Below are 17,437 nucleotides of genomic sequence, written 5' to 3'. Positions count from 1 at the left end.
TTCTTTTAATTATGCATTCTTTATAAACATATTTGCATGTTTGATTTCTATTGTTTGCAGGGTGCACGTGGGGGAAGAGGAGCACGAGGACCGACTGGGAAGCCAGGGGCCAAGGTAAGAAATCCATATTCATGCAGATAATGATCCTATAGAAGCCCTTTTAAATAGATTGTACTGTAAATGTTTAAATTCATGTGACATCTCTTTCTTTGTCTTATGCTCAGGGCTCTGCTGGTCACGACGGGCCACAAGGTGCCACAGGAGAGAGAGTATGTTATCTATTACAATTCTCTTCATATTACACGCTCAATCTACCAGACTACTGTGAAATTTCACATTTCTTTTCATTGCCGGAGATAAATGAATACCAGTGCTTTTTCCACTCTGCTTTAGGGCCCTCAAGGACCACAAGGACGCAATGGAGAGGCCGGGCCAAAGGGACCAAATGTAAGTGACCAATAAAGAAATAAAATTGTTTGAGAGTATGAAAGAATATCTCTTACATATTTTTTATTCTTTGTTTTCAGGGCCCTGCGGGAAAGGACGGGTTGCCAGGTCACCCGGGCCAACGGGGGGAGCCAGTGAGTCAGTTCATATTTTTAAAAGAATCCTTTCAAAGGAAGGTAACCATGGTCATGTCCCAAATGGCACTTTTGATGTGACTTGAGAGCACCATTCTAAATCGCTAAATGACAAATAAGACACTTTATGGTCTTGGGGACTTTAGAAAAAACCCATAAGAGCCACTATGTGCTCTTAAAGCTGAGCTAGTGCAGACTGCACAGCAAGCTACAGTCATTTGGGACAGGGGCTGTTTAACCTTACATTTCTAAACGAATTCCCATAACTAAATACACTGATTAGTAATTAGTTATTTTGTAAACAGTAGGAAATGCAATGTCATGGGCTAAAATTAGCTGTTTTTTCTTCTGAATTATTATTATTATTTTTTTTAATGTTCACATTACATTTTTTCATACAGGGATTTCAAGGAAAGACAGGTCCCCCCGGGCCTGCTGGAGTGGTTGGACCACAGGTGAGTTGATCATCCAGGATTGGTCTTTGATCAGTTCCATGAAACTTCTCGTTTATGAATGTTGTCTCACTTATCTCATATTCCAGGGAAAAACTGGGGAGACTGGCCCCACTGGTGACAGGGGACACCCAGGTGCCCCAGGACCCCCTGGAGAGCAAGGTCTGCCAGGAGCAGCAGGCAAAGAGGGAACCAAGGTTAGATATATGCATTTAACTAATCCTAATCGCGAAACAGACCAAACACATTCATCTAGTTATAAGTTACATTGCTCATTACACTCCATATGTTTCTGTTCATTCAATATGAGTAGAGCTCCCAGCATGACTTAGTGCCTATAAAGAGTGATGGATGACTCCTAATGAGTGAGAGAGTTGTTGAAACAGAGATCCATCTTTCTGTGTTCTCTGGTTTCCAGGGAGACCTAGGCCCCGCAGGGCTGCCCGGGAAGAGTGGTCCTGCTGGTCGTCGTGGATTCAGAGGAGAAAGAGGCTTGCCTGGCACTCCGGTAACTTATCTCAATGAGAATCTCCTCATAAGCCCTGCTGTGAGGGCTGCTGCCTTTACATAACTGACACCTGTTCCAATATGAAAACAGACTTCGTAAAAATTAAAGATAAGAGTTTTTTTGACGTGTTATTTCTTACATTTATGGTTTATTAGGGTACTGCTGGTCTGAAGGGTGGAGAGGGCCCCCCTGGTATTGCAGGACCAATTGTAAGTGATTATCTATTGTCTCCTCTTCTGTATTTTCCACGATATAGTTTGACTAACTAAAATGTTGCATTTCTCCGTCTGCACAGGGTGCCACAGGAGAGAGAGGGCCCTCTGGATCTGCAGGCGCCATTGGTCAGCCTGGTCGTACGGGAGGTGTCGGCCCCGCTGGGCCAATGGGAGAGAAGGGCGAGCCGGTGAGAGTCGACAGGATATTGTACTCTGTGAAATGAGAAGATTTTCTGCTAACCTCTAGAGTAATTACCAATTACCTCTGTTCCCCTTCAGGGTGAGAAAGGTCCGATTGGCCCTGCTGGGCGAGATGGAGAACAAGGGCCTGTGGGATTACCTGGTCCTGCAGGGTCACCTGGTCCACCTGGAGATGATGGAGATAAGGTACAGCTTTGAATAGCTTTTCAGCAGTTGCACATGTTGATGCTGGTTGTTATTTATGGGCATGAGTATGTTTTTCAGGGGGAGACAGGAGGACCAGGGCAGAAAGGCAGCAAAGGAGACAAAGGAGAGGGGGTGAGTATCTATCTCTATCTTGTCATAAGCACTGAATATTACATGAACTTCTTTTAGAGGTATATAACTTTATCTCTGTATCTTATCTCACAGGGTCCTCCAGGGCCTCCCGGGATCCAAGGACCTGCTGGACAGCCAGGTTCACCAGTATGTATAAGTGTGGTGTGTGTGACTCAACGTGTTGGAGATTGTTTGGAATTCTGTGTGTTCACAGTCCAGCACTGATGTCTCTTTCAGGGTCTGGATGGGGAGCCAGGGCCCCGGGGACAGCAAGGAATGTATGGCCCAAAAGGAGATGAAGGTCCACGTGGTTTTAAAGGGGCGACTGGACCAACTGGGTTGCAGGTAAATAATATGCCACATACATCTGTATGCACTTTGTTAAGGTTAAACAAAACAAAACCAACAAAGTCAAAGTTGGGTCTATGAAAAAGAAGGTCTGCTGGATATTTTTTAAACTAGACTACCATTTCAAACCTGCATCTCTGAGTTGTTACATGTCATATTGAGCATTATGTCAGTTCCAGATGTCCATATCTATTGATTGCATGCATGAATGCACTGTGTTTGCAAAATCTTTGTTCATCTTCCTCCAGATGGGACATAGTTTTCACACTTCGTTGAGGGGGTTAATCCACCTTAATTCTGAAACCGTATGACTTTAAATCTAAATCTGCTTATTCAGGGAATGCCCGGACCCCCTGGAGAGAAAGGAGAGAGTGGCAATGTTGGATCTCTGGTAAGATTTACATATCACAAAGTCCTTATATGAATACTTTTTTTTCTTTTCTTCTTAATACCAATAAATGCTACACAATGCATTCAGAATTTGACTGAAGAAATTACATCCTGCGCAAAATTGAATTGAACTGAAAAATAATTGCTTACCTATAGGCTAATGAGTTGGAATTTGAATAGAATTTGCCATAACCCGCAGGAAGCTGAATTGGAATTTGAACTGATTGTAGTCGGTGTTGAAGTCTTCTTCCAGCCTAGTCCATAAAATGGTTAAATATAAAGAAGTATATATAAATTAAAGGGTTAGTTCACCCAAAAATGAAATTGATGTCATTAATGACTCACCCTAATGTCGTTCCACACCCGTAAGACCTCCATTCATCTTCAGAACACAGTTTAAGATATTTTATATTTAGTCCGAGAGCGTATCCAAGTCAAGTGTATACAAACTATACTGTCCATGTCCAGAAAGGGAATAAAACATCAAAGTAGTCCATATGTGATATCCGTTGGTTAATTAGAATCTCTTGAATCATCGAAAATACATTTTGGTCCAAAAATAACAAAAACTACGACAGCTTTGTCTTCTCTTCTTTGTTTGTGTTCAATCCTCAATCCTAGAGATTCAAAAGATTATGAATCAACATATTGATTCATGATTCAGATCGCGTGCCAAACTGCTGAAATGTGTGACACTGGTGATGCGAATCATTGATCGATTCACTGATTCGTGACCGTTTGAATCTTTATTTGAGAATTGAACACAAACACGCAAGAGAAGACAATGCTGAATAAAGTCGCAGTTTTTGTTATTTTTGGACCAAAATGTATTTTCGATGCTTCAAAAGATTCTAACTAACCAACTGATGTTACATATGGACTACTTTGATGATGTTTTATTACATCACGTGACAAAGATCGATTCACTGATTCATGGCCATTTGAATCTTTATTTGAGGAACAAGGAAGAGAAGACAATGCTGAATAAAATCGTAGTTTTTGATATTTTTGGACCAAAATGTATTTTCGATGCTTCAAGAGATTCTAATCAACCAACTGATGTCACGTATGGACTACTTTGATGATGTTTTTATTCTCTTTCTGGACATGGACAGTAAAGTGTGCATAGACTGCATATTCTCTGGGACTAAAATATAAAATATCTATAAAATGTCTTATGGGTGTGGAACGATATTAGGGTGAGTCATTAATGACATCAATTTCATTTTTGGGTGAACTAACCCTTTAAGTCCCATTAAAACTAAACTGTGAGACTTTTGTAAGACATTTATGAAGTTAATTTTCATTTATATTGTTTTTCAATTTATTTGAATTTTACTTCTAGCTCAAATTCCAGTTCTATGTGCTACCTTCAAGTTCAGACACTGAAATATATAAAGGGAATTTCAAAAACATTCTCCAAATCAAAGGAGGATTCTAAAGGAAACAAATCCCTTCACTCAAAGTACTAAACTTCTGCAAGCAAATTGTCCCAAATCTAGAATGATACCTCAAAAAATAATGCTTGTCAAAGACACTGTGCTGTTATACTATGCTAACTCAGCAAGCAATTTTGCATTTAAAAGACATCTAATAGCCGTCCAATCACAGCCCTGATGTCTAAAGCAAGGCAAAAGTTGGGCTGTCAGTGAAAATTTAACAGATTACTCTCTATTACTCTCTTATTCACAGCCAGGCTAAATCAGGTCTATAGTTAACGGGGAAAACTAGGAGGGGTCCAACAATGCAGCATTTGAATATCTGCTTTATCTGATATATTCTGCTGATGACCTGAATGAGGTGTTTGATTAAGAGACCAAATCCAGGATCAGGTTTGAGAACCACTGTTCTAAGCGATCATGTGTTGATCCATTGGATGATCCCTTAAAAAATCCCTTAGATCTAGGGAGCAATATTTCATACAAATATTTACCACACCCATAAAACCCTAGAAGCATGGCAGATGAGCACGACTCACATTTACATATTTACTTATATAAACATGAAATGTAAAAACATAACTTTTTCATGAAGAAATAATCATTCACTCAAGTATCACACTAGTCAGTCCATCGTTCCAAACCTGCACAACATTTCTCTAAACAGGACTGTGTGTGTGTGTAGGATGGGAGTCAGTAGAAATCTATAATACAGTGAGAGATAAGGAAACCGCTAGAGAAGCCGTGAGACTGGAGCATCATTCATCTGTGTGAGTGTATAAGTGTCTGGCCTGTGTGAGCCGAGAGTGACAGAAGAGAGAGAGAGCAAGGCTGGTTCTGAAGTGGAAGGCAGCATGACAGCTGCTAATCAGATTACTGTGAGCCTGGGCTGTCTAATGAGCACGCTCCTTTGTGACAGTCTTCTCGCGGCTCCGTCAACCATGAAGGAATGCAAAACAAGATTCTCAACGGTTCCACACACTTGCACGATTAGATGAAGTGCATCAAAACTGAGCAAAAACAAAGCCACAAGACCTCACTGGGAAAGTCTCATCCATGAGCGAATGCTGTGGATCATGGGATTTCCGGGCCCTAATGCATAGCCACTGAATTTCCCGTTTTCTCTGTACGGGTTTGTGTTAAGCCTCTGTGATGGATTCTCGAGTGTGGGGTGTTGTATATTTTTGAGACTACACACTAAGCTTTGGTGTTGATCCTCGCTGCAGTCTATCCAGCTGGATGCATCGCGAAGCACTAATATCTCTTGGTGGTGACTGCGTGCGGGGCGCAAGCAACGGGTTTTGGCCAGTTTGATTAATGGCTCGTGTTCCGCCCTCTGCAGCACTAACAGGTATGCCTCAGAAGCTGAAAATTCATGCAGTGTAGCCAGAGAATGGAGAAGTAAGATGGTCCTCATTAAAACCCAGACACAGCACACAGAGAGGAAATCAGCCCGCCCGTAATAGCCTGTCACCAAGTCAGAGATGTACAAAAAACCACCTCTGTGACACAGGTGCTGATTGTAGAAAAAGAGGAGCAGAGAGAGCGAAAGAGAGAGAGAGAAAGGACATGTCTATGTAGGAAATGCTTAATCTTTCTGCTTCTCATCAGGGCCCCCCAGGACAACATGGTCCACGCGGCCCCCAGGGACCCATAGGTGGAGAGGTAAGTGTCTTTGTGTTTTCCTTCCTGTCTATCAGCCGGCTTTGCTGTAGGGTTCAAGTGCAGGACAGTGCATTAGCGCTGAATTAGGGGCTGTTTTGTAGTTAAACATCTGAGTACTGCTGAGACTGATGAGAAATCCGTCCTGCGTATCAGCACTCTGCCGTGCCGTAGATGAACCCCCCTAGGCTGTTATAAGGTCACATATGACACCTCATTGCTCTTTCCTCAGTCTTTCATCCTCCCCATATCTCTCTCTGCCCACCCTCTGATGATTTTGAGTGTTAAATTATTAACAAGAAGTGGGATATGATCCTTCTGCAAGAGTTATATTTACTTCTCTATGAATGATTAAGGAATATTAGACTATCATCCCTGAGAGAGAGTTATATTTACCTCTATTAATGGCCGCCTTTGAACATCTCCCATGTGTTAATAATTGAAAAGTGAGAGAACAGAGACAGACGCGGCAGTGACCCATTCGCCAGCGATCTCCCAGAGCTGGAGAAGAGAGGAGATGTGCAACGCAGGTAGTCAGAATGAGAGATGAAGAAAACGACATGTATACTTTACATGTGCTGGATATCCATTTGGCTTCATGTGTTCACCTACCTTAAAGGCACTGAGAGACTCCAGAGACCAGGGCAGCTACTTTAGTTTAGACTCATCTGAGAGATTCATACTCAGCCACTGCAGCCATAAACGCCTCAGCCAGGAGGAAGCTGAACAATATGGCGTTTTAGCTTAATAAAATGTAATCTCATCACTGTAATGTCAACAGTGTGCAAGCAGGGGAGGCAGTCTTGCATGCATTATGTATGAAATTGACTCTGTTTTGTTCTGTGTGGCAAGGGTCCTCAAGGCATGCCAGGCGGAGTGGGCCAGCCAGGAGTGGTGGGAGAAAAGGTAGACCTCTCTTACTGTGTATATGTACTAGTGCTTTTCTGATTTATGGGGGAGGTTGTATTTATTTGTTGGAGGGTGCCGCCTCTGTAACTATGTGAACATGTTAGCCTAAGTATGATGGATGATCGCTTTCTTCTTGCTTTCTTCTCTTTGTTTGTCTCTTTTGCCCTCTGTCTAGGGAGAGGATGGAGAAGCAGGGAATCCAGGAAATGTGGGTGAAACCGGCCCCCCTGTAAGTAATTTCTTTGCGTTACATCTTTTTCTCGCTAGCCTATCATCCCCAAAGTATAACTAACTTTGCATCTATGTCAAGGGAGAAAAAGGTGATTTGGGTGAGAAGGGTGATACCGGAGCCTCTGGGGCTGCAGGGCCCCCAGGAATCAGAGGCACACCTGGATCGGATGGACCCAAAGGAAACCCAGTGAGTAACTGTTCTCGTAGTTAAAAACGTCAGAAAGATTTTACTCTGACATAATCCATTTCCCTCAATAGGGTCCCCTTGGATTTCCTGGAGACTCGGGACCCCCTGGAGAGCCAGGCACTAATGTAAGTCTGCAAGCAAACACCTGCATCAATTCAGCACATTATGATGTTATATTCACATGGTGATTTGAATCATTCTTGGTTATAGGGTATTGATGGTGGACCAGGAGCTAAGGGGGACAGTGGTGATCCTGGTAAAGCTGTAAGTAGAATATTTCAAGCACTTACTGATGTTGATTTAAGGATACATTTTTGAAACTAATTAAAATGACAATTTTATTTTTAACAGGGACCACAAGGAGCATCAGGGGAGCCTGGGCCTCCAGGTCCACCTGGAAGGAGGGTGGGTTTGGCTACTGTCGATTGAGTACAGAATGATTTCCATACCGTGTTATCTAATCACTAGTCTCCTTCTAACAGGGACATGTAGGTCCTGAGGGAAAAGAAGGGAAACAGGGAAAAAAGGGGGCAAAGGTATGTCTTTTATAATAAGCCTTCATCTAAAATCTCATAGGTAGCATGTACATGTTTTTACATTGTTATCTTTGTCAGGGTTCTGCTGGTGCAGAGGGTCCGATGGGAAAGACAGGGCCTGTCGGACCACAGGGACACCCTGGAAACCCTGGTCCAGAGGGTTTGCGTGGGATTCCAGGCTCTGCTGTGAGTTTAATCACATCTTTTTTCTCTCTATTTTTTTACAGTACAGCAATCTGCTGTAGATAGCAGATATCTAACCATGTGACTTATTACTGACCTTTCTGACCGCATTATCGATCTTGAACTTATCGCTCTGCCTGGTTCTTCTCCAGGGGGAGCAAGGGTTAAACGGGCCCCCAGGGCAAACAGGACCCCCAGGACCTATGGTAGGGTTTCCACTACTTCTTTTCTCTCTCCCATATTGATCTACAACTGTATCAAAAACTGGACTAAGAAAAGAAGACAAATGATTTTAGGCTTGCAGCAAATACTGCCTCGCAATGAAATCGCACTCTGTGACTGGCTTTGCTTTATATAGGGGCCAGCTGGATTACCAGGACTGAAAGGAGATCATGGCATTAAAGGAGATAAGGTATGAGAGCATCATAAGCACTTGACAGTGTGAGGTATGATGCCTGGCGGCGAACATACATGTTCTCGCTTTTTACGCAAGATGTAAACAATACAGCCTAAGATAGCTGAGAATATAACTGAACAGCTTGAATACTCTCAAAGCATAACTTCCCGGCAATGTGCTCATGCTGATATATTCTTTGTGTTTAGCATGTGGAAATTGTAATGGCTCGGTGCACAAGTTGTATATATTAGCTTCTTTGTGCTTCTAGGGCCATGGTGGGCTGATTGGTCTTATTGGACCTCCGGGAGAGATGGGAGAGAAAGGAGATCGAGGCCTGCCGGGAAATCAGGGAGTACAAGGCCCCAAAGGAGATGGCGTATGTATACATCTCTGCTATTATAAACAATATAACCTATACAGTATATGTATATACAGTTTTCTGAGTTGTCTATGCATAAATAAAGTAGAGTGGGCAATTGTAAAGCACAAAAAATCTCCATCACAAACAAGCCAATCAGAAACTCTTTGAGCAAAAGCCAAGTCAACATTTCATGAGAACTGATTTAGCAATTTTAAGTTCTATAGCCAGTATCTTCTAAGTTGAGATTCAGTGCAGTGACATTAACTATTGACGACAACAAAATTATTTTGATCTCTTGTTAATAGGGTGTTGGTGGTCCCCCTGGCCCTACTGGCCCACCTGGACTCCCTGGCTTGTCTGTGAGTTGCTTTTTCAGATACGTTTCCTTTTCCACCACTCCATTTATTCATAATCCGATATTTTTTATATATTTGTCATATATTCATTTTTGTGTTGAACAAGTACTACTTTTGAAGGTACCTGTGATGCTTAAATTGATTTGGAGAATCACATTTTCATTAGTCATTTTCTTTCTCACTGGTAGGGTGCAATAGGTGAGAAAGGATCTAAAGGAGACCAGGTTGGTATATATTTTTTCAATGCAATCTTGTTTTTCAGCCGTCCTCTGTTTATATGGTATTTGTTTGTTCTGATGTGAGCTCTTGCTTCTGTTATGAAACCTGAGTCAGACATTGGCAGTGCTAGAGTTGTATCCGGCTGCTCCAACTTGGATAATCCCTCTGAACAGATCGCTATATGAAGCGCTGAGTTGGCAGTGGCCTTTGAGGAAGGTGCCAAATTCAGGGATGCCTGACTAAACTGTTTCTGTTTTTCTCTCAAACCCACCCCCCCACCCCCAAAGGGAGCCATCGGTGCAAGAGGAGATACAGGACCTGCTGGCCCACCTGGACCACCTGTGAGCCACCATGATTTCTCCTTGCTTTTCTGTCTGTGTTTTTATCCCATCTCCTTATGTCTCTGATCACTCTGTTTCCCCAGGGCCCAGCAGCCACCATGATCGAGCCACTGCCAATCAGAGAAGGACGCAAAAAGCGAAGGAGACACTCAAACCGACAAGGAGTCGGAGCCAGGGCAGAGTCTGAGGAGGAGGAAGTAGTCCAGCTTAACATGGAGGATTTCCTACAGGCAGACGAGTCTCTGGACGAGCCAGAAGGCATGGAGGAGGTGTTCGCTTCACTCAACTCAATGAAAACGGAGGTGGAGCTCATGAGAAAACCACTTGGGACCTTCGAGAGTCCTGCCCGCACGTGCAAGGAGCTGATGTTGTGTCACCCGGAATACAAAGATGGTGAGAAAATCTTCATACATTTCCCTTTAGTTAATTAATTACATCCATAGGGTGGAATTCACTTAGAATGTCGGCTTATTGTGCCTGGTTTATTTGCACATGCTGTCTGTTCACTAAACAAATTATGCAAATTAGGGAACACTTCAAAATCTGAGCTGAATAGAATTCACAGTGCAATCTTGAGTGCTTGGTTGTGGAAGATGCAGACTACCACTATCTGATATACCAGCAGCCCAAATCTCCCTGTAGCCCAAGACTAGCTAAGCTATGCAGGGCTGAGCCTGGTCAGTACCTGAATGGGAGATCAAATGGGAAAAGTAGATTGCTGCTGGTAGAGGTGTTAGTGAGGCCAGCAGGGGGTGCTCACCCTGTGGTCTGTGTGGGACCTAATATCCCAGTATAGTGATGGGGACACTATATTGTCAAAGAGCACCGTCCTTCAGATGAGACGTTAAACCGAGGTCCTGACTTTTTGTGGTCATTAAAAATTCCAGGATGTCCTTCGGGGTGTAACCCTGGCATCCTGGCCAAATTTGCCAATTGACTTCTGTCCATCATGGTGTCCTTATCCTCCCCCTCTCCTGATTGGCTTCATCACTTGGTCTCCTCTCCACCAATCAGCTGGTGTGTGGTGAGCGTGCTGGCGCAACATGGCTGCTGTCGCATCATCCAGGTGGATGCTGCACATTGGTGGTGGCTGAGGAGATTCCCCCCCTTCAATGTAAAAGCGCTTTGAGGACCCAGAAAAAGCGCCATGTAAATGTAACATATTATTATTATTATTATTATATACTTCACTGGCACTGTATAGCAAGTGTATTGTGTATAGCAGCACTTGCCTACACCATACATCGGGACATCAAAATAACATTAAAAGTTTGTCTTGACAAATTTTCCATATATGAATTTCTTTGAATTTCATTGCCATTCATTTACATCTATGCATTTGGCAGATGCTTTTAGCGATTTTAATTACAATTCCAGTTTTGCAGTTTATCAGTTCATGCATTTTGCCAGGAATCAAACTAATGACCTTGGTGTTTCTAGCACCATACTCAACAAGCTACAAGAATGTCTTTATTTTAATTTTGATTCAACTTCAGTTCAACTTCAGAAATTGAATTGTAATTTACCACATGACTTTAGCAAATAGCACTGATTATTGTGAAATAACTAACTATTGTAATTTACATAGGGAAAAGCCTTGTTTGTGCTCTTTATTAATTTAATGGAAAAATAAAAATACTTGAAATGCTGAGTGAAAGTGACAGTTGAATGAATGGCCACCCTTTAATGGCTACGTTCAGACTGCAGGTAAATGTGGCCCATTTATTTTTTGCTCATATGTGACTCATATCAGAACTCTTAAGTATTGCAGGACTTCCCTATAAGCAAAACACGAGGGCTTGGGTCATAAATGTTTAAAAACTCTGCTCTCTTTTGCATTTTCATCTTGTTTTTATATATATATATATATATATATATATATATATATATATATTGCCTGCGCATACATTTCCGCAGCAGATCACACTATAAATAAACCCGTGATCACTTACTTTAATGTCCTCCGTGTTTACTTCTGCATGACAGCATGATGGTGACGTCTTTTTATCGTTCTGTTGCATATACGGCGTCATACTGTTATCTGTTCACACTAAAATCTGATATCGGCCACATTTAAAACAACAATGTGAACGGCTATACAAAAAAATTGAAGATCTGAGCAATACATTGTAATTGAGCACTAAGATATGAACATAGCTCAAGTGTTCAAAGTGACATGAATATTTAAAACAATTTAAAGAGATCCTGCAATCCACCCTCTCTTAGGTGAATATTGGATTGACCCAAACCAAGGCTGCCATCGAGACTCCATCAAGGTTTTCTGCAACTTCACCGCAGATGGGGAGACCTGCTTGCACCCTGATAAACGATTCGAAATGGTGACTCTCGAACCATACTCACGCACACTACACACGTCTTCCTGCAGTCTCAGTTCAACAGGCCTTCTGGAGTCTGAAGAAAAACACGTCTGATCTGTCTCCTCATCTCTCGACACAGGTGAAGCTGGCCGCCTGGAACAAAGAAAAACCGGGCAGTTGGTACAGCCAGTACAGAAAGGGCAAACAGGTAGATTTCTCTTCAAATATTTTTTCTCTCATCTTTAAAATGGTCTGACTGTCAACATGTTTGCAGCATCGAGTTTAGATCTATACACCTTTTTAGTATAGCATTTTGCCTACAAATTCTTTGTCGATAAACAAAAAGAGCACAGTTTGTTAGAAACGTATTGTCTAATGCAATACATATAGACCAGTTGTTATGGAGGCTTTTTACTCTCAAATTATTGGCGAAAAATGGTGAAAGAGGTTTTCGAAACTGTCAAACAATCAACCGAGATGCATCACTCAATGGGTGTGTGTCTTTGATGAAAAAAAAAAATGAAAAAAAGAAATGTTATGTCTAGTCTAGAAAGAGCATATGATGGAATTTATATGCATATCTATCTGAAATGCCTCGGGCCAAACTCTTTGAGTGCACACTAGCGACCTCCATCCGTCTTGACTCATTAAATGATGCTTGAGACTAACAGCTAAGGCCTGTTTCATTCCTAAGGTGTGACATCTGACCTTGTTACAGAGATTTAGGCAGACAGATGTCACTCACTCTTGCCTTCATTAGAAATAAAATCAAGTAGAGATGTGCAAGTTTGTATGGATGCCACACAATAAATGTGTCAACCGAAGTGCCTTTGATTGAGCGGAGTGCTGCTAACCAATGATTCCCCACTTCTGTAGTTCTCTTACATTGACACCGATGGAAACCCCGTGCCCGTGGTCCAACTGACCTTCCTGAAGCTCCTCAGCGCCACAGCTTCGCAGACCTTCACCTACAGCTGCCAGAACTCCATCGGCTGGTACGACGCAACGAGTCAAAGCCATCAACATGCCATGCGGTTCCGCGGAAGCAACGACGAGGAGATGACGCGAGCCAAAACGCCCTTTATTATGTCACAGTATGATGGTTGTCAGGTGAGGTTATTTCTGTAGTTGAGATTATCCCATATAATAAGCTTTTACTTATGACATTGAGCAGCACTGCAGTTCTGTTGATGTGGACATATACAATACTGTTCAAAAGTTCGGGGTCAGTAAGATTTTATTGTAATGTTTATATATATATATATAAAAAATATATATATTTATGCATCCTTGCTTTTATACTAGATCTCTATTCCCAATAAACACTGTTCTTTTGGACTTTCTAGCCATCCAAGAATCCTGAAATTGTACAACATTTTCCCCAAATTTCAAATGAAAATATTGTCATTTAGAGCATTTTTTTGCAGAAAATGATAGCTGGTCAAAATAACAAAAAAATATACCATGTTTTCAGAGCTTCAATAACGCAAAGAAAACAAGTAAATACTAATATTTTAACTTCGTAAGGAATCAATGTTTGGGGGAATAACCCTGATTTCCAGTCGCAGTTTTCATGCATCTTGGCAGGCTCCCTATCAGTCGGTCACTTGCTGTTGCTGTTGGGCGACTTTATGGAGTAGCATAAACAGTCGCCCAACAGCAATGTGACTGACTGATACCAAGAAACATAAGAGTTGTGTTTGGAAATCAGGGTTATTCCTCCAAACATTGATTTCTGAACTCTTTCTAAGCTAAAACAGTGTTATTAAAAAAATATTGTTTCTTTGCATTATTCGAGGTCTGAAAACAACTATCTTTTGTGACTAAATGCTCCAAGTGACAAATTATTTTTTATTTGAAAGTAGTTTTTGTCGGGACTTTTTGTTCTAGGTGGGCCAATTTGTCAGTAGTTTGTAGAATTTTTATTTTTTTTATTTTTTCATTCATTAAATTTTTTCAATCATTAAATATGTCCTATTAATTCCTTAATAACATAATATATTAACTAATAATTAAAAATTAACATGTTAATTACCACAACGGGTCAAAGCCATGCGTTTCAACTTCCAGTTGTCTGCTTTAATTAATTAATAATTAACTAATTGATTAATTCATATGTGATTGTAATTATGGGTTTTGAATTCATTTTTGAATTTGTTAATATTCATGTGCCACAACAAGTAAAGTCATAACATAATGATACCTTAATAAATCATTAGCTAATGATTCATTAAAGCAGACAACTAGAAGTTGAAATGCATGGCTGTGATCCATTATGGTAATTAACACATTCATATACATTATTAGTTAATATAATATGTTATTAAGAAATGAATACATTATGGCACATTTAACTAATAACAATACAATGATTACTTAATCTATTAATCATCTAGAATCTCCATTAATTGCTGATGCAGTAATCATTAATAAATGGGTTAGTTCACCATTAATAATACATTAACTCATGATTATCTGTGCATTAGTTAAGCATGAATTTATCCATATTAGTGCACCCGTATTGTAAAGTGTTACAGATGATATCTGCAATACATTATGTTGGTTCTGTTCTTTTTACCCTAAAGGGGCGTTATTGTTGCTGGCGCCATACCGCCAATCCAAAATATATGCTACTAGTCAATCAGTCATATTTGACGATAGTGGTCCTAACTGTATTCATTGTTTTAGATTGTCAGACAACCACAGTTGAGCGAATAAAGCCCCTCAAACATATAGTATAGTGCCATTTCTAAAGATAAATGAGGCATGTAAAAGGAAACACTAAACACGTTTCCCAGCTGATGAGCTAGAGCATATGAAAAGCATCTGTGCTCTAATCCACAAATTCTACATTTTAAAAAAAGAGGCCAAAATACCTCTGCTTGTTGTTATTTTTAGCTACTTTAAATGAAGCACTAATCTAAAACAGCTATTTTGTAGGGGGCTTTAAGAACCTAGTTATGTTGTCACCTTGTTTTGGTTTGTAAACTGTAATTTTCCCTTTATGGGAAGTATTAAAAAACACCCACTCTTAGTTTCTTCTCCAAATAAGCCTTCCGTCTGCGCAGAATGAGGAGCTAAAAACAATCAGTGCTAATTCTAAAATAGACACCCAAATAAGCCTTTTTCAGCAGGAGTTGAATGCATTATCCAGCCGCAGAACCGCACAAGGATACACTCAGCAATTCATTGCAGAGCAAAAATACACTTGAGAAGGTAAAACCTTTCAGCTCACGTTTCATTTTCTTCCCGCAGACACGTAAGGGTCAAGAGAGGACTGTCCTTCAGATTGACTCTCCACGGTCAGAGCTTCTTCCGCTCATAGATGTAGCGGTATCAGACTTTGGGAATAACAACCAGAAGTTCGGATTCCAAGTCGGACCAGTGTGTTTTAACGGCTAACGCAGAGGACTTGCCGGCTAAAGAGAATCGAGGCCACGGGTGATATTTATTGCGTAACATGTAAACGGTGGGTTTGTGGCATGTTTTCAAATGACTTTTGAACAGCTGATGGGTCTCAAAAGCCCTCAGTTCCATGGTTGCAACGCAAGGATGCCAACCAGGATGAACTAAGCACATTTATCAAAGGGAAGTCTGTTTTTATCCCCTTTCCTGCCTATCTTTATACTCACCTGTGGATTAAATTATGAGGCGTGACCCACTAGAGTTCCGAGAACTGCTCCGGCTGAAAAACCAATACATCATTTGTCTGTCATCTGCTCCACAGAACGTTTTAGCCCAAAGCATATATGTTGAATTTACAGCCTGTGACACGGATCTCATTTTTTGTTTGTCTCGTTTGATAGCGATGATTTAAAATTAATTTGCCACTTGAGGGATCTGCCTCGACATTGAAGAGTAAATATTTCTGAGACCCATTTTCCTGCCTTGACTGCAACGTGATGCCAACTGAGGCGAAGTTATACCTCTTTAGTAGTTTTGACAAGAAAATACCACCCTGATCTGTTTGTAATTCCTCGCTCGAATATTCCCTGTCACGTCAAACTTGCAGTGTTACTCATCTTTAATCAGTATACGCTCATACATAAACAATGTTAAATAAGGCCCGAGCTTTTCAAAACGCTAAGCAGTTTATGTGCATGACTCAAATGGAGCCCAGCTGCTTATTAATATGTAAAGTAGTCCGCTCACTTAAGCTGCTTGTCTTGTTAGCGGGCAGCCTAGTATGTTTTCCCGTCAGTGATCCATGTTTCCATGGTGCTAGCGTATCAACCTTTGCTCCACACCGCTCAATTGCTTCATATGTGTGTGTGGTAATGAATAAGAATTACTGTGTTGGGTTGAAAGAGAGAGGTGTCATATGGACATTACACTGAAGACTCACTGAATTATGCTTCTTTTTGATGTAAACTCATTCATATCTGAATTTATGATGGTCAACCTCAGAGTATTGTGTGCTGTGTATATGTGTTGATATGTCTTGTTTGTTGTGTTTTCCCACTATGGTGCTAAAACAATTTGTTTTTTTGCTATGTGTAATAATGATATGTTGTCTCAGGGGCAGAGGTAGGAACAGGGAAGATGTCTGTGGTGCTTAATACTAATGGAAAGAGATAAACTTTCAGAAAGCAAACAAACAAACAAAACAATGCTGTAATATACAGCCAATTTGGTGCAGAATACATGGTCATCTAGCTGAATGCCAAATGCTTCTTTACTGTCTTTGAATGCCTTTACTAATGTGTAAAGAGCCAGTTGGCCGATGATGTAAAACCAATGTGATTATGATACTGGCAAATTATAAAGACGTATTTTATGATAAAGACAAAATTGCTGGGATTTAATGCATTTTACACTGTGTTTACTCAAGATCACATCAAATTGGGGGAAAATAATAAGAAAAAAGTTTTCTGTCTGTTGTGTTGACAAGGTTGTTGGTAGTTTTCCCTTCACTGCAAATAAACGATTTCTTACTTGGTATTTGTGTCTAGTTTTCCAGTATGAATGACTAAAAATTCTTAAATCAAGATACATACTTGAGAAGAAAAATTACAACAGTCTTGTTTTCTGAAAAATGTATCCACGTTAAATTCATTTTTGCTTTAAATAAATCTGCCAATGTGGTCAGAAAAAGTTTTTTTTTATTATTAAAAATATTCTTCTGACCAAATTAGCACACTGTAAAAAAATATTTAGAAAAAAAGTTACCTGGTTGCCTTAAAATTTTGAGTTCATTGAAATTAAAATTTTGAGTTAATACAATGAACATTTTTTTGAGATTCGACACCCTTTATTAAAATATTAATAAAACATTTTGTAAGCAT

General features: G+C 40.5%; 1 protein-coding gene across 4 annotated transcripts in view; it reads left to right on the top strand.

Moving 5' to 3' along the window:
* The window catches only part of col5a3a (collagen, type V, alpha 3a), a 172,109-nt gene extending 155,018 nt beyond the window's left edge, over positions 1-17,091 (top strand). For all 4 annotated transcript variants that reach the window (XM_067421459.1, XM_067421477.1, XM_067421452.1 and 1 more), the window contains 34 exons: positions 61-114; positions 225-269; positions 394-447; positions 528-581; positions 983-1,036; positions 1,123-1,230; positions 1,452-1,541; positions 1,697-1,750; positions 1,837-1,944; positions 2,036-2,143; positions 2,222-2,275; positions 2,369-2,422; positions 2,513-2,620; positions 2,961-3,014; positions 6,064-6,117; positions 6,967-7,020; positions 7,199-7,252; positions 7,334-7,441; positions 7,513-7,566; positions 7,652-7,705; positions 7,793-7,846; positions 7,924-7,977; positions 8,056-8,163; positions 8,313-8,366; positions 8,519-8,572; positions 8,826-8,933; positions 9,224-9,277; positions 9,463-9,498; positions 9,781-9,834; positions 9,918-10,227; positions 12,061-12,173; positions 12,292-12,360; positions 13,029-13,262; positions 15,408-17,091. In XM_067421459.1, coding sequence (XP_067277560.1) covers positions 61-114; positions 225-269; positions 394-447; positions 528-581; positions 983-1,036; positions 1,123-1,230; positions 1,452-1,541; positions 1,697-1,750; positions 1,837-1,944; positions 2,036-2,143; positions 2,222-2,275; positions 2,369-2,422; positions 2,513-2,620; positions 2,961-3,014; positions 6,064-6,117; positions 6,967-7,020; positions 7,199-7,252; positions 7,334-7,441; positions 7,513-7,566; positions 7,652-7,705; positions 7,793-7,846; positions 7,924-7,977; positions 8,056-8,163; positions 8,313-8,366; positions 8,519-8,572; positions 8,826-8,933; positions 9,224-9,277; positions 9,463-9,498; positions 9,781-9,834; positions 9,918-10,227; positions 12,061-12,173; positions 12,292-12,360; positions 13,029-13,262; positions 15,408-15,554 — 2,826 coding nt within the window. In that variant the 3' untranslated portion in view covers positions 15,555-17,091. The remainder of the gene's footprint in view (positions 1-60; positions 115-224; positions 270-393; positions 448-527; positions 582-982; positions 1,037-1,122; positions 1,231-1,451; positions 1,542-1,696; positions 1,751-1,836; positions 1,945-2,035; positions 2,144-2,221; positions 2,276-2,368; positions 2,423-2,512; positions 2,621-2,960; positions 3,015-6,063; positions 6,118-6,966; positions 7,021-7,198; positions 7,253-7,333; positions 7,442-7,512; positions 7,567-7,651; positions 7,706-7,792; positions 7,847-7,923; positions 7,978-8,055; positions 8,164-8,312; positions 8,367-8,518; positions 8,573-8,825; positions 8,934-9,223; positions 9,278-9,462; positions 9,499-9,780; positions 9,835-9,917; positions 10,228-12,060; positions 12,174-12,291; positions 12,361-13,028; positions 13,263-15,407) is intronic.
* Positions 17,092-17,437: the final 346 nt, after the last annotated feature.

Source organism: Pseudorasbora parva, chromosome 2 (genome assembly GCF_024679245.1).
Source record: "Pseudorasbora parva isolate DD20220531a chromosome 2, ASM2467924v1, whole genome shotgun sequence".
In the NCBI taxonomy this organism is placed as follows: domain Eukaryota; kingdom Metazoa; phylum Chordata; class Actinopteri; order Cypriniformes; family Gobionidae; genus Pseudorasbora; species Pseudorasbora parva.
The sequence above is the reverse complement of the archived record's forward strand: the minus strand, read 5'-3'. Positions and strand labels throughout refer to the sequence as shown.